The sequence below is a fragment of the Oncorhynchus masou genome, chromosome 33, assembly GCF_036934945.1.
Source record: "Oncorhynchus masou masou isolate Uvic2021 chromosome 33, UVic_Omas_1.1, whole genome shotgun sequence".
Lineage (NCBI taxonomy): Eukaryota > Metazoa > Chordata > Actinopteri > Salmoniformes > Salmonidae > Oncorhynchus > Oncorhynchus masou.
This window is the reverse complement of record NC_088244.1, coordinates 2,862,477-2,878,463: the sequence shown is the minus strand read 5'-3', so window position 1 is coordinate 2,878,463 and position 15,987 is coordinate 2,862,477. Positions and strand designations below refer to the sequence as shown.

Here is a 15,987-nt window from a genome sequence, read left to right as displayed (position 1 = left end):
CAGTCAGTCGTCCCGATGAGCCCTTCCCAGCTAGCTAGTTCAGTCAGCCGTCTTTTTATTTATTTATTTTATCATTTTTTTTCAATCCCACTTGATTTTATTTCGAGTAGGATAACTTCCTACACGAGAAATAACTTGTAATATTGGTATTTAGTAACCATCTGGATTTCACCGTGATAGTCTACCGCTCAATAGGGAGAGTTTGCACTGCTAGCTGGCCACAACAACATGGGGCAAAGTGTCCTTCGCTCCCGCTTGCCATAGTAAGGAGAGGGAAGTAGCTAGATAGTGTAGTCAATATCAGGCCAGTAAGGAGAGGGAAGTAGTTGGATAGTGTAGTCAATATCAGGCCAGTAAGGAGAGGGAAGTAGTTGGATAGTGTAGTCAATATCAGGCCAGTAAGGAGAGGGAAGTAGCTAGATAGTGTAGTCAATATCAGGCCAGTAAGGAGAGGGAAGTAGTGTAGTTGGATAGTGTAGTTAATATCAGGCCAGTAAGGAGAGGGAAGTAGCTAGATAGTGTAGTCAATATCAGGCCAGTAAGGAGAGGGAAGTACTGTAGCTAGATAGTGTAGTTAATATCAGGTCAGTAAGGAGAGGGAGGTAGTGTAGTTGGATAGTGTAGTTAATATCAGGTCAGTAAGGAGAGGGAAGTAGTATAGTTGGATAGTGTAGTTAATATCAGGTCAGTAAGGAGAGGGAGGTAGTATAGTTGGATAGTGTAGTTAATATCAGGCCAGTAAGGAGAGGGAAGTAGCGAGATAGTGTAGTCAATATCAGGTCAGTAAGGAGAGGGAAGTAGTGTAGTTGGATAGTGTAGTTAATATCAGGTCAGTAAGGAGAGGGAAGTAGTGTAGTTGGATAGTGTAGTTAATATCAGGCCAGTAAGGAGAGGGAAGTAGCTAGATAGTGTAGTTAATATCAGGCCAGTAAGGAGAGGGAAGTAGCTAGATAATGTAGTCAATATCAGGTCAGGGTGACAGCTAAAGTGATTATAGTGATTTTCACAGAAAATGTACAACTACAGCATTAACGTTAGATTTTAGTTTTTAAAAAATAGCAATAACTCAGATTGAAACTAAATGATTCTGAACACAATCCCAAATCCCAACTTCAGCAGACAAGTTTCTAATTGTCACTGAAGTTTGTAGCCACATCTACAAACTAGCTAACTGGCTAAGGCTCATCAGGAAGACCAACTGAACCGAACCCGTTCGTCTCCACTCGACTCTTACTGCGCAACAGGCAAGAGGTAGGCTGCTCTGTTATATTCAGGCTGAGTCAACAGGCAAGAGGTAGGCTGCTCTGTTATATTCAGGCCGAGTCACCGGGCAAGAGGTAGGCTGCTCTGTTATATTCAGGCCGAGTCACCGGGCAAGAGGTAGGCTGCTCTGTTATATTCAGGCCGAGTCAACGGGCAAGAGGTAGGCTGCTCTGTTATATTCAGGCTGAGTCACCAGGCAAGAGGTAGGCTGCTCTGTTATATTCAGGCCGAGTCACCAGGCAAGAGGTAGGCCGAGTCACCAGGCAAGAGGTAGGCTGCTCTGTTATATTCAGGCCGAGTCACCGGGCAAGAGGTAGGCTGCTCTGTTATATTCAGGCCGAGTCAACGGGCAAGAGGTAGGCTGCTCTGTTATATTCAGGCTGAGTCACCAGGCAAGAGGTAGGCTGCTCTGTTATATTCAGGCCGAGTCACCAGGCAAGAGGTAGGCCGAGTCACCAGGCAAGAGGTAGGCTGCTCTGTTATATTCAGGCCGAGTCACCAGGCAAGAGGTAGGCCGAGTCACCAGGCAAGAGGTAGGCTGCTCTGTTATATTCAGGCCGAGTCACCAGGCAAGAGGTAGGCTGCTCTGTTATATTCAGGCCGAGTCAACAGGCAAGAGGTAGGCTGCTCTGTTATATTCAGGCCGAGTCACCAGGCAAGAGGTAGGCTGCTCTGTTATATTCAGGCCGAGTCAACAGGCAAGAGGTAGGCTGCTCTGTTATATTCAGGCCGAGTCAACGGGCAAGAGGTAGGCTGCTCTGTTATATTCAGGCTGAGTCACCAGGCAAGAGGTAGGCTGCTCTGTTATATTCAGGCCGAGTCACCAGGCAAGAGGTAGGCCGAGTCACCAGGCAAGAGGTAGGCTGCTCTGTTATATTCAGGCCGAGTCACCGGGCAAGAGGTAGGCTGCTCTGTTATATTCAGGCCGAGTCACCAGGCAAGAGGTAGGCCGCGTCACCAGGCAAGAGGTAGGCTGCTCTGTTATATTCAGGCCGAGTCACCAGGCAAGAGGTAGGCCGAGTCACCAGGCAAGAGGTAGGCTGCTCTGTTATATTCAGGCCGAGTCACCGGGCAAGAGGTAGGCTGCTCTGTTATATTCAGGCCGAGTCAACGGGCAAGAGGTAGGCTGCTCTGTTATATTCAGGCTGAGTCACCAGGCAAGAGGTAGGCTGCTCTGTTATATTCAGGCCGAGTCACCAGGCAAGAGGTAGGCCGAGTCACCAGGCAAGAGGTAGGCTGCTCTGTTATATTCAGGCCGAGTCACCAGGCAAGAGGTAGGCTGCTCTGTTATATTCAGGCCGAGTCAACAGGCAAGAGGTAGGCTGCTCTGTTATATTCAGGCCGAGTCACCAGGCAAGAGGTAGGCTGCTCTGTTATATTCAGGCTGAGAAATAAGTGAAGTTTGCATTGATCCAAAATGCTGTTTTTCTTTTTGTTGATCAATCCCACTCCGACCATCTGTCGTCTTCTTCCAGCTCTAACATCCTGCTAGACGAGCACCTGGAGCCTAAGCTGGGGGATTTTGGCCTGGCCCGGTTCTGCTGTAGCCCCAGCAGTAGGTCCGCTGGCAGAACCACCACGGTAGCCTATACCAAGACAGTGAGGGGAACACAGGCGTACTTACCTGACGAATACCTCAAAACAGGCGCGTTGGGAGTAGCCATTGACATCTTCAGCTTTGGAGTGGTAGGAGGAAAGCACACACTGTACTACACTATTATACAGTAGCCTAGTAGTGTATAATATACTATACTACTGTACTGGGCTACATTACTCTATTATATTAATGTACTATTGTACTATACTGCTCTACTGTACTAATTTATTTAACATTTATTTAACTAGGCAAGTCCGTTAAGAACTAATTCTTATTTTCAATGACGGCCCAGGAACAGTGGGTTAACTGCCTGTTCAGGGGCAGAACGACAGATTTGTACCTTGTCAACTCTGGGATTTGATCTTGCAACAAGTCCAACGCTCTAACCACTAGGCTACCAGCCACCCTTTGTACTACTAATGTACTACTTTTCTAGTATAGAACTACTATACTACTATACTAATGTACTATACTACTCTACTATATTACTGTTCTATACTACACTACTATTTTACTGTACTATACTAATGTACTACTGTACAATACTACTGTACTATATTACTATACTGCTCTACTATACTAATGTACTATACTACTCTACTATATTACTGTTCTATACTACACTACTATTTTACTGTATTATACGAATGTACTACTGTACAATACTACTGTACTGCTCTACTATACTAATGTACTATACTACTGTACAATACTACTATACTAATGTACTATACTACTGTACTATATTACTGTATTGCTCTACTATACTAATGTACTATACTACTGTACAATACTACTATACTAATGTACTATACTACTGTACAATACTACTATACTGCTCTACTATACTAATGTACTATACTACTGTACTATATTATTGTACTGCTCTACTATACTAATGTACTATACTACTCTACTATATTACTGTTCTATACTACACTACTATTTTACTGTATTATACTAATGTACTACTTTACAATACTACTATACTGCTCTACTATACTAATGTACTATAGTAATATACTACTGTACTATACTACTCTACTATACTAATGTACTACTGTACTGTGCTAATCTACTATACTAATGTACTATACTACTCTACTATAACACTCTACTATACTACTCTATATTACTGTACTATACTTATGTACTACTCTACTATATTACTGTACTGTACTATACTACTATACTATACCAATGTACTATACTGTTCTATATTACAGTACTATACTGCACTATACTAATGTACTACTGTACTGTACTAATGTACTACTGTACTATACTACGCTACTATTACTGTTCTATACTACTCTACTAGTGTACTACTGTACTATACTATATGAACATATTACTCTATATTACTGTACTGTACTAATGTAATACTGTGCTATACTACACTAATGTACTTCTGTACTATACTACTATATTACTGTACTATACTACTCGATCTTACTGTACTATACTATTATACTGATTTACTACTGTACTATACCACTCTACTATACTATTCTAATGTACTGCTATACTACTCTATTACTGCACTATACTACTATATTTTACTGATGTACTACTGTACTACACTGCTCTACTATACTACTATATTACTGTGCTATACTACTCTATCTTACTGTACTATACTACTATACTAATTTACTGCTGTACTATACTACTCTATTACTGTACTATACTAATGTACTACTGTACTACACTGCTCTACTATACTACTATATTACTGTGCTATACTACTCTATCTTACTGTACTATACTACTATACTAATTTACTGCTGTACTATACTACTCTATTACTGTACTATACTAATGTACTACTGTACTATACTACTCTACTCTATTACTGTACTATACTAATGTACTACTGTACTATACTACTCTACTACTCTACTCTATTACTGTACTATACTACTGTGCTACTGTACTATGTTACTCCATTACTGTACTATACTACTTTAATGTACTATACTACTCTACTTTATTACTGTACTATACTACTACTATACTACTATACTAATGTACTACTGTACTATACTACTATACTAATCTACTATTACTGCACTATACTACTCTACTATACTAATGTACTACTGTACTATACTACTATATTACTGTACTATACTACTCCACGATGCTAATGTACTACTGTATTATACTACTATATTACTGTACTATACTACTCCACGATGCTAATGTACTGTGCTACTCTACTGTATTACTGTACTATACTACTCTACTATATTACTGTACTATACTACTCCACTATACTAATGCACTACTGTACTATACTACTATACTATACTACTCCACTATACTAATGCACTATTGGACTATACTACTATATTACTGTACTATACTAATGTACTACTGTGCTATACTACTCTACTATATTACTGTACTATACTACTCTAATACACTAATGTACTACTCTACTATACTAATGTACTACTGTACTATGCTACTGTACTATACTAATGCACTACTGTACTATACTACCCTATTACTGTACTTTAATACTCTACTATACTAATGTATTACTATGCTAATGTACTACTCTACTATATTACTGTACTGTACTACTATAATATACTAATGTACTACTCTACTATACTACTATAATATACTAATGTACTACTCTGCTATATTACTGTACTATACTACTATACTAATGTACTACTCTACTCTACTATTGTACTACTGTACTATACGATGCTCACAGACCTACAGATACACACAACATAGATGCCCACCAAAACTACTGTTTCAATGACCTGGTAGATGTGATGTCACACAATCACCTTGTCTTCTCTTCCTCAGGTGCTGCTGGAGGCTCTGACTGGCCGTAGAGCTTTAGAAGCAGACCACGGCCAATCCAAAGCTGTCTACCTGGTGAGGGTGACGCAGTTGATACTCTAATCTCTGTTCCTTGCGAGATAAATAAAAGTCCCCGTGAACCACTAGTTACACTGACACGCCGGTCAGATGTTCTGTAACCTGTATAATGTTATAATGTCTGGCAGTTTAACAAAAAAAAAATTAACATCTTGTATAATTTTCCTCTTCAGAAAGACCTGGTGAAGGAGGCTGAAGACGACGGAGGTCATCAGGTCAGAGGGAGGTCAAAGAGGACTCCAGAGAAAGTGACTCAGGAACAGTCTAGTATTCCTCCAGCCGCTACACATATCTGGCAGAAGCACCTGGACCCCAGACTGATGGTGACAGGGATGGGAGGCTCTCTTTCTAGCTCATCCAGGGTTTGTACGGCAGGTCCAGGCCCCTCTTCTCCAGCCCCACACGGCTCCCTGGATCTGACGACTCTGGCCTGTCGCTGTCTGGAAGCCCGAGGGAAGAAAAGGCCCCCCATGACCGAGGTAATACTTGTCACCGTGTGAATTTAAACTAGTGTGGAACGTATTGTGACCAGGCTCAATTAAATTTAAATTCCAGTCAATTCAGAAAGTAAATCCGAATTCCAATTTCCCTCGTTGAAAAGCATTGAAGAAAATCGTAATTTCAGTGTACTTCCTGAGTTGAAATGGACTTGACTCCACCCCTAATTGTGACGTGACTCCTAGGTGTTCCAGGCGCTTCAAGACATCCATACCCGTTTGAAGGCCTCAGAAAAGGCTGTGTCCTCCTCTTCTTCTCCTTCTCACCAGTCCTTCCCCAAACCTCCTCAATCATCCATAGACTCATGTATAGACTGCCTGACAGACGTTCTGTCAAAAGTGGGTCCACTGGAAGACACGTACCACTGCCCTCCACACCCCTACTCAACCTCGCCTCACCTGTCCTCGGTCCTCCCTCCTTCCTCCTCCTCCTCCTTCCTTGGTCCATGTGAGTCAGATGAGAGCCAAGGTTATTCCCAGTACTGTGCTCCTCCCTCTCAGCTCCCCCATAGTGACCACCGATCAGACCCCCAGACCTCCATGCCGTGTGGTTGGTCTTCACCAGCCAGACAGTTACGCTCCAGGTCCCCGTGCTCAGCGTCAGGTAAGAGGAGCCCAGGGGTAGGGTGCACAGCTCAACTCCATGAGGGCTGCAGTCATTGGGGATGTTAGTTTTACTCCGTCAGTGCCCATTAAAACACACCTTTTGGGTCCTGTTCATCAGCAGGGATGGAAAGAGTTCTCAAATGGCCTTCTTCAGTAACAGTCCTGTTCATCAAGATTTTATTTGTTATTTCAGCGATAGTTTATTTCAGTCCTGTTATTTCAGTGATAGTTTACTCTAGTAACAGTACTGTTATTTCAGTGATAGTTTACTTCAGTCCTGTTATTTCAGCGATAGTTTATTTCAGTCCTGTTATTTCAGCGATAGTTTACTTCAGTCCTGTTATTTCAGTGATAGTTTACTTCAGTCCTGTTATTTCAGTGATAGTTTACTCTAGTAACAGTCCTGTTATTTCAGTGATAGTTTACTTCAGTCCTGTTATTTCAGTGATAGTTTACTCTAGTAACAGTCCTGTTATTTCAGTGATAGTTTACTCTAGTAACAGTACTGTTATTTCAGCGATAGTTTACTTCAGTCCTGTTATTTCAGTGATAGTTTACTCTAGTAACAGTACTGTTATTTCAGTGATAGTTTACTTCAGTCCTGTTATTTCAGTGATAGTTTATTTCAGTCCTGTTATTTCAGTGATAGTTTACTCTAGTAACAGTACTGTTATTTCAGTGATAGTTTACTTCAGTCCTGTTATTTCAGTGATAGTTTACTTCAGTCCTGTTATTTCAGTGATAGTTTACTTCAGTCCTGTTATTTCAGTGATAGTTTACTTCAGTACTGTTATTTCAGTGATAGTTTACTCTAGTAACAGTCCTGTTATTTCAGTGATAGTTTACTCTAGTAACAGTCCTGTTATTTCAGTGATAGTTTACTTCAGTCCTGTTATTTCAGTGATAGTTTACTCTAGTAACAGTCCTGTTATTTCAGCGATAGTTTACTTCAGTCCTGTTATTTCAGTGATAGTTTACTCTAGTAACAGTACTGTTATTTCAGTGATAGTTTACTTCAGTACTGTTATTTCAGTGATAGTTTACTCTAGTAACAGTCCTGTTATTTCAGTGATAGTTTACTTCAGTCCTGTTATTTCAGTGATAGTTTACTCTAGTAACAGTACTGTTATTTCAGCGATAGTTTACTTCAGTCCTGTTATTTCAGTGATAGTTTACTCTAGTAACAGTACTGTTATTTCAGTGATAGTTTACTTCAGTACTGTTATTTCAGTGATAGTTTACTCTAGTAACAGTACTGTTATTTCAGTGATAGTTTACTTCAGTACTGTTATTTCAGTGATAGTTTACTCTAGTAACAGTCCTGTTATTTCAGTGATAGTTTACTTCAGTCCTGTTATTTCAGTGATAGTTTACTTCAGTCCTGTTATTTCAGTGATAGTTTACTTCAGTCCTGTTATTTCAGTGATAGTTTACTTCAGTCCTGTTATTTCAGTGATAGTTTACTCTAGTAACAGTCCTGTTATTTCAGTGATAGTTTACTTCAGTACTGTTATTTCAGTGATAGTTTACTCTAGTAACAGTCCTGTTATTTCAGTGATAGTTTACTTCAGTCCTGTTATTTCAGTGATAGTTTACTTCAGTCCTGTTATTTCAGTGATAGTTTACTCTAGTAACAGTACTGTTATTTCAGTGATAGTTTACTTCAGTCCTGTTATTTCAGTGATAGTTTACTTCAGTCCTGTTATTTCAGCGATAGTTTACTTCAGTCCTGTTATTTCAGTGATAGTTTACTCTAGTAACAGTACTGTTATTTCAGTGATAGTTTACTTCAGTCCTGTTATTTCAGTGATAGTTTACTCTAGTAACAGTACTGTTATTTCAGTGATAGTTTACTTCAGTCCTGTTATTTCAGTGATAGTTTACTTCAGTCCTGTTATTTCAGTGATAGTTTACTTCAGTCCTGTTATTTCAGTGATAGTTTACTTCAGTCCTGTTATTTCAGTGATAGTTTACTTCAGTCCTGTTATTTCAGTGATAGTTTACTCTAGTAACAGTCCTGTTATTTCAGTGATAGTTTACTTCAGTACTGTTATTTCAGTGATAGTTTACTCTAGTAACAGTCCTGTTATTTCAGTGATAGTTTACTTCAGTCCTGTTATTTCAGTGATAGTTTACTTCAGTCCTGTTATTTCAGTGATAGTTTACTCTAGTAACAGTACTGTTATTTCAGTGATAGTTTACTTCAGTCCTGTTATTTCAGTGATAGTTTACTTCAGTCCTGTTATTTCAGCGATAGTTTACTTCAGTCCTGTTATTTCAGTGATAGTTTACTCTAGTAACAGTACTGTTATTTCAGTGATAGTTTACTTCAGTCCTGTTATTTCAGTGATAGTTTACTCTAGTAACAGTACTGTTATTTCAGTGATAGTTTACTTCAGTCCTGTTATTTCAGTGATAGTTTACTTCAGTCCTGTTATTTCAGTGATAGTTTACTTCAGTCCTGTTATTTCAGTGATAGTTTACTTCAGTCCTGTTATTTCAGTGATAGTTTACTTCAGTCCTGTTATTTCAGTGATAGTTTACTCTAGTAACAGTCCTGTTATTTCAGTGATAGTTTACTCTAGTAACAGTACTGTTATTTCAGTGATAGTTTACTTCAGTCCTGTTATTTCAGTGATAGTTTACTTCAGTCCTGTTATTTCAGTGATAGTTTACTTCAGTCCTGTTATTTCAGTGATAGTTTACTCTAGTAACAGTACTGTTATTTCAGTGATAGTTTACTTCAGTCCTGTTATTTCAGTGATAGTTTACTTCAGTCCTGTTATTTCAGTGATAGTTTACTCTAGTAACAGTACTGTTATTTCAGTGATAGTTTACTTCAGTCCTGTTATTTCAGTGATAGTTTACTCTAGTAACAGTACTGTTATTTCAGTGATAGTTTACTTCAGTCCTGTTATTTCAGTGATAGTTTACTTCAGTCCTGTTATTTCAGTGATAGTTTACTCTAGTAACAGTCCTGTTATTTCAGTGATAGTTTATTTCAGTCCTGTTATTTCAGTGATAGTTTATTTCAGTCCTGTTATTTCAGTGATAGTTTACTCTAGTAACAGTACTGTTATTTCAGTGATAGTTTACTCTAGTAACAGTACTGTTATTTCAGTGATAGTTTACTCTAGTAACAGTACTGTTATTTCAGTGATAGTTTACTTCAGTCCTGTTATTTCAGTGATAGTTTACTCTAGTAACAGTACTGTTATTTCAGTGATAGTTTACTTCAGTTCTGTTATTTCAGTGATAGTTTACTCTAGTAACAGTACTGTTATTTCAGTGATAGTTTACTTCAGTCCTGTTATTTCAGTGATAGTTTACTCTAGTAACAGTACTGTTATTTCAGTGATAGTTTACTTCAGTCCTGTTATTTCAGTGATAGTTTACTCTAGTAACAGTACTGTTATTTCAGTGATAGTTTACTTCAGTACTGTTATTTCAGTGATAGTTTACTTCAGTACTGTTATTTCAGTGATAGTTTACTCTAGTAACAGTCCTGTTATTTCAGTGATAGTTTACTCTAGTAACAGTCCTGTTATTTCAGTGATAGTTTACTCTAGTAACAGTCCTGTTATTTCAGTGATAGTTTACTTCAGTCCTGTTATTTCAGTGATAGTTTACTCTAGTAACAGTACTGTTATTTCAGTGATAGTTTACCTCAGTAGCAGTACTGTTATTTCAGTGATAGTTTACTCTAGTAACAGTACTGTTATTTCAGTGATAGTTTACTTCAGTCCTGTTATTTTAGTGATAGTTTACTCTAGTAACAGTACTGTTATTTCAGTGATAGTTTACTTCAGTCCTGTTATTTCAGTGATAGTTTACTCTAGTAACAGTACTGTTATTTCAGTGATAGTTTACTTCAGTCCTGTTATTTCAGTGATAGTTTACTTCAGTACTGTTATTTCAGTGATGGTTTATTTCAGTCCTGTTATTTCAGTGATAGTTTATTTCAGTACTGTTATTTCAGTGATAGTTTACTCTAGTAACAGTCCTGTTATTTCAGTGATAGTTTACTTCAGTAGCAGTACTGTTATTTCAGTGATAGTTTACTTCAGTAGCAGTACTGTTATTTCAGTGATAGTTTACTTCAGTACTGTTATTTCAGTGATAGTTTACTTCAGTACTGTTATTTCAGTGATAGTTTACTCTAGTAACAGTACTGTTATTTCAGTGATAGTTTACTCTAGTAACAGTACTGTTATTTCAGTGATAGTTTACTCTAGTAACAGTCCTGTTATTTCAGTGATAGTTTACTCTAGTAACAGTCCTGTTATTTCAGTGATAGTTTACTTCAGTCCTGTTATTTCAGTGATAGTTTACTCTAGTAACAGTACTGTTATTTCAGTGATAGTTTACCTCAGTAGCAGTACTGTTATTTCAGTGATAGTTTACTCTAGTAGCAGTACTGTTATTTCAGTGATAGTTTACTCTAGTAACAGTACTGTTATTTCAGTGATAGTTTACTTCAGTCCTGTTATTTCAGTGATAGTTTACTCTAGTAACAGTACTGTTATTTCAGTGATAGTTTACTTCAGTCCTGTTATTTCAGTGATAGTTTACTTCAGTACTGTTATTTCAGTGATGGTTTATTTCAGTCCTGTTATTTCAGTGATAGTTTATTTCAGTACTGTTATTTCAGTGATAGTTTACTCTAGTAACAGTCCTGTTATTTCAGTGATAGTTTACTTCAGTAGCAGTACTGTTATTTCAGTGATAGTTTACTTCAGTAGCAGTACTGTTATTTCAGTGATAGTTTACTTCAGTACTGTTATTTCAGTGATAGTTTACTTCAGTACTGTTATTTCAGTGATAGTTTACTCTAGTAACAGTACTGTTATTTCAGTGATAGTTTACTCTAGTAACAGTACTGTTATTTCAGTGATAGTTTACTCTAGTAACAGTACTGTTATTTCAGTGATAGTTTACCTCAGTAGCAGTACTGTTATTTCAGTGATAGTTTACTCTAGTAACAGTCCTGTTATTTCAGTGATAGTTTACTTCAGTCCTGTTATTTCAGTGATAGTTTACTCTAGTAACAGTACTGTTATTTCAGTGATAGTTTACCTCAGTAGCAGTACTGTTATTTCAGTGATAGTTTACTCTAGTAACAGTCCTGTTATTTCAGTGATAGTTTACTTCAGTCCTGTTATTTCAGTGATAGTTTACTCTAGTAACAGTACTGTTATTTCAGTGATAGTTTACCTCAGTAGCAGTACTGTTATTTCAGTGATAGTTTACCTCAGTAGCAGTACTGTTATTTCAGTGATAGTTTACTTCAGTCCTGTTATTTCAGTGATAGTTTACTCTAGTAACAGTACTGTTATTTCAGTGATAGTTTACCTCAGTAGCAGTACTGTTATTTCAGTGATAGTTTACTCTAGTAACAGTACTGTTATTTCAGTTATAGTTTACTTCAGTCCTGTTATTTCAGTGATAGTTTACTCTAGTAGCAGTACTGTTATTTCAGTGATAGTTTACTTCAGTACTGTTATTTCAGTGATAGTTTACTCTAGTAACAGTACTGTTATTTCAGTGATAGTTTACTCTAGTAACAGTACTGTTATTTCAGTGATAGTTTACTCTAGTAACAGTCCTGTTATTTCAGTGATAGTTTACCTCAGTAGCAGTACTGTTATTTCAGTGATAGTTTACCTCAGTAGCAGTACTGTTATTTCAGTGATAGTTTACTTCAGTCCTGTTATTTCAGTGATAGTTTACTCTAGTAACAGTACTGTTATTTCAGTGATAGTTTACTTCAGTCCTGTTATTTCAGTGATAGTTTACTCTAGTAACAGTACTGTTATTTCAGTGATAGTTTACTTCAGTCCTGTTATTTCAGTGATAGTTTACTCTAGTAACAGTCCTGTTATTTCAGTGATAGTTTACTCTAGTAACAGTCCTGTTATTTCAGTGATAGTTTACTCTAGTAACAGTCCTGTTATTTCAGTGATAGTTTACTCTAGTAACAGTCCTGTTATTTCAGTGATAGTTTACTCTAGTAACAGTCCTGTTATTTCAGTGATAGTTTACTCTAGTAACAGTCCTGTTATTTCAGTGATAGTTTACTCTAGTAACAGTACTGTTATTTCAGTGATAGTTTACCTCAGTCCTGTTATTTCAGTGATAGTTTACTCTAGTAACAGTACTGTTATTTCAGTGATAGTTTATTTCAGTCCTGTTATTTCAGTGATAGTTTACTTCAGTACTGTTATTTCAGTGATAGTTTACTTCAGTACTGTTATTTCAGTGATAGTTTACTCTAGTAACAGTACTGTTATTTCAGTGATAGTTTACTCTAGTAACAGTACTGTTATTTCAGTGATAGTTTACTCTAGTAACAGTACTGTTATTTCAGTGATAGTTTACCTCAGTAGCAGTACTGTTATTTCAGTGATAGTTTACTCTAGTAACAGTACTGTTATTTCAGTGATAGTTTACTCTAGTAACAGTACTGTTATTTCAGTGATAGTTTACCTCAGTAGCAGTACTGTTATTTCAGTGATAGTTTACTCTAGTAACAGTCCTGTTATTTCAGTGATAGTTTACCTCAGTAGCAGTACTGTTATTTCAGTGATAGTTTACTCTAGTAACAGTCCTGTTATTTCAGTGATAGTTTACTTCAGTAGCAGTACTGTTATTTCAGTGATAGTTTACTTCAGTACTGTTATTTCAGTGATAGTTTACTTCAGTACTGTTATTTCAGTGATAGTTTACTCTAGTAACAGTACTGTTATTTCAGTGATAGTTTACTCTAGTAACAGTACTGTTATTTCAGTGATAGTTTACTCTAGTAACAGTCCTGTTATTTCAGTGATAGTTTACTTCAGTAGCAGTACTGTTATTTCAGTGATAGTTTACTTCAGTACTGTTATTTCAGTGATAGTTTACTTCAGTACTGTTATTTCAGTGATAGTTTACTCTAGTAACAGTACTGTTATTTCAGTGATAGTTTACTCTAGTAACAGTACTGTTATTTCAGTGATAGTTTACTCTAGTAACAGTACTGTTATTTCAGTGATAGTTTACTCTAGTAGCAGTACTGTTATTTCAGTGATAGTTTACTCTAGTAACAGTCCTGTTATTTCAGTGATAGTTTACCTCAGTAGCAGTCCTGTTATTTCAGTGATAGTTTACTCTAGTAACAGTACTGTTATTTCAGTGATAGTTTACTTCAGTCCTGTTATTTCAGTGATAGTTTACTTCAGTCCTGTTATTTCAGTGATAGTTTACTCTAGTAACAGTCCTGTTATTTCAGTGATAGTTTACTTCAGTCCTGTTATTTCAGTGATAGTTTACTTCAGTCCTGTTATTTCAGTGATAGTTTACTTCAGTCCTGTTATTTCAGTGATAGTTTACTCTAGTAACAGTACTGTTATTTCAGTGATAGTTTACCTCAGTCCTGTTATTTCAGTGATAGTTTACTCTAGTAACAGTCCTGTTATTTCAGTGATAGTTTACTTCAGTCCTGTTATTTCAGTGATAGTTTACTCTAGTAACAGTACTGTTATTTCAGTGATAGTTTACTTCAGTCCTGTTATTTCAGTGATAGTTTACTCTAGTAACAGTCCTGTTATTTCAGTGATAGTTTACTTCAGTCCTGTTATTTCAGTGATAGTTTACTCTAGTAACAGTCCTGTTATTTCAGTGATAGTTTACTTCAGTCCTGTTATTTCAGTGATAGTTTACTCTAGTAACAGTACTGTTATTTCAGTGATAGTTTACTTCAGTCCTGTTATTTCAGTGATAGTTTATTTCAGTCCTGTTATTTCAGTGATAGTTTACTCTAGTAACAGTCCTGTTATTTCAGTGATAGTTTACTCTAGTAACAGTCCTGTTATTTCAGTGATAGTTTACTCTAGTAGCAAAACTGTTACATTAATAACATTTTACCTAAAGTAAAATTACTCACTTAGAAAAAAATACCCAGTAACAGTAAGGACAGTGTAATTTGTAATAGCTTATTAGGCACAAAAGGGAAGAAAGTGGAATGAAACAGGGAGAGACTACCTAGACTTGTCCATTTATTTTCTTTTGCAAACCGATGTGTCCTTCTGAAGTAGCACATCCCTGGTTTCCCAGGTCTAAACTAGTCACTGATTTTAAATGGGGCAGCAACTAAAAAACAACACTGACTGCATCCCTCGTGGCCTGGAGTTGTGGACCTCTGCCCTTACCCACCACTGTCTATCTGACCTGTTAGGAAACAGTCTCTCTCTCTCTGCCAGACTAGTTGTAAATACGTGCAAAGAGCGTTTCCTTCACAAGATGGCGCTCTATAACGAAGGCAGAATACAGGCCTTCGTCCTCAGATATTTGTAAGCTGCTCTTTCTTTCCATGATCTAACCCTTTCCTTTACATTTAACTCCCTAACTGTGCTTGTCATGGTGCAAATAGCTTATTTTACTACAAGTCAAAGTATGTATTATTGTCAGTATGCTCACCAGCTGTTGTTTTTCTCTGGTTTATGTGACGACAAAATCACTTTATAAAAAATAAATAAAATACAAATATATATATTTATATATATTGTTTTAATATAAATATTAATAAATACAAATGTTTTTTTATTTTTTATAAATAAAGGTATGTGTGTATATAATATATATATATATTGATCTTTCAGATGCTGAGATGAACCCACAATGCCGAGGACCAGAAGAGAGTGATGAGCTTGATTATCTTTCCAGTGAGGCCCGTGAGAGTCAAGCCAACATGCCCAGACAGACCAACGCTCACAACTAACAACCCAGCCTACCATTACACACTGCAGTACCTAGACAAACAAAGCCATGTGGGTGCCATCTGCGTATCATACATTGGCCAACAGTCAATATTGGCTGTTATGCAAGTTCAGTTTGGGAAGAGCAAAGCAAATGTTAACTTACTCCAATCCTGCTTTTTTTGTATGTTCCATTTTTATTTAAAAAAAACTGAAGCATTGCTGTTTGATATCGTGAAATGTAATCAAATCATTTCTTTCACACATCACTAGTTATGGTTACAATTTGTACAATGTATCTTTTAGATAATTCAGACCAACTGTATGATTTGTATTTGTACAATATGAATGTCAAGGTTTTCATTAAATAAACTTGAACTGGACTGAC

The 15,987-nt window shown here is 36.9% G+C and overlaps 1 protein-coding gene across 2 annotated transcripts in view; it reads left to right on the top strand.

Moving 5' to 3' along the window:
- Positions 1-15,987, top strand: part of irak1 (interleukin-1 receptor-associated kinase 1) — a 39,919-nt gene extending 23,932 nt beyond the window's left edge. Inside the window, exons 9-13 of one of the 2 annotated variants that reach the window (XM_064956183.1) lie at positions 2,739-2,949; positions 5,690-5,761; positions 5,938-6,243; positions 6,448-6,709; positions 15,504-15,987. In XM_064956183.1, the coding sequence (XP_064812255.1) occupies positions 2,739-2,949; positions 5,690-5,761; positions 5,938-6,243; positions 6,448-6,709; positions 15,504-15,622 (970 nt within the window). In that variant the 3' untranslated portion in view covers positions 15,623-15,987. Of the gene's footprint in view, positions 1-2,738; positions 2,950-5,689; positions 5,762-5,937; positions 6,244-6,447; positions 6,866-15,503 lie in introns of both variants that reach the window. The other variant, XM_064956182.1, reaches the window with a different exon arrangement.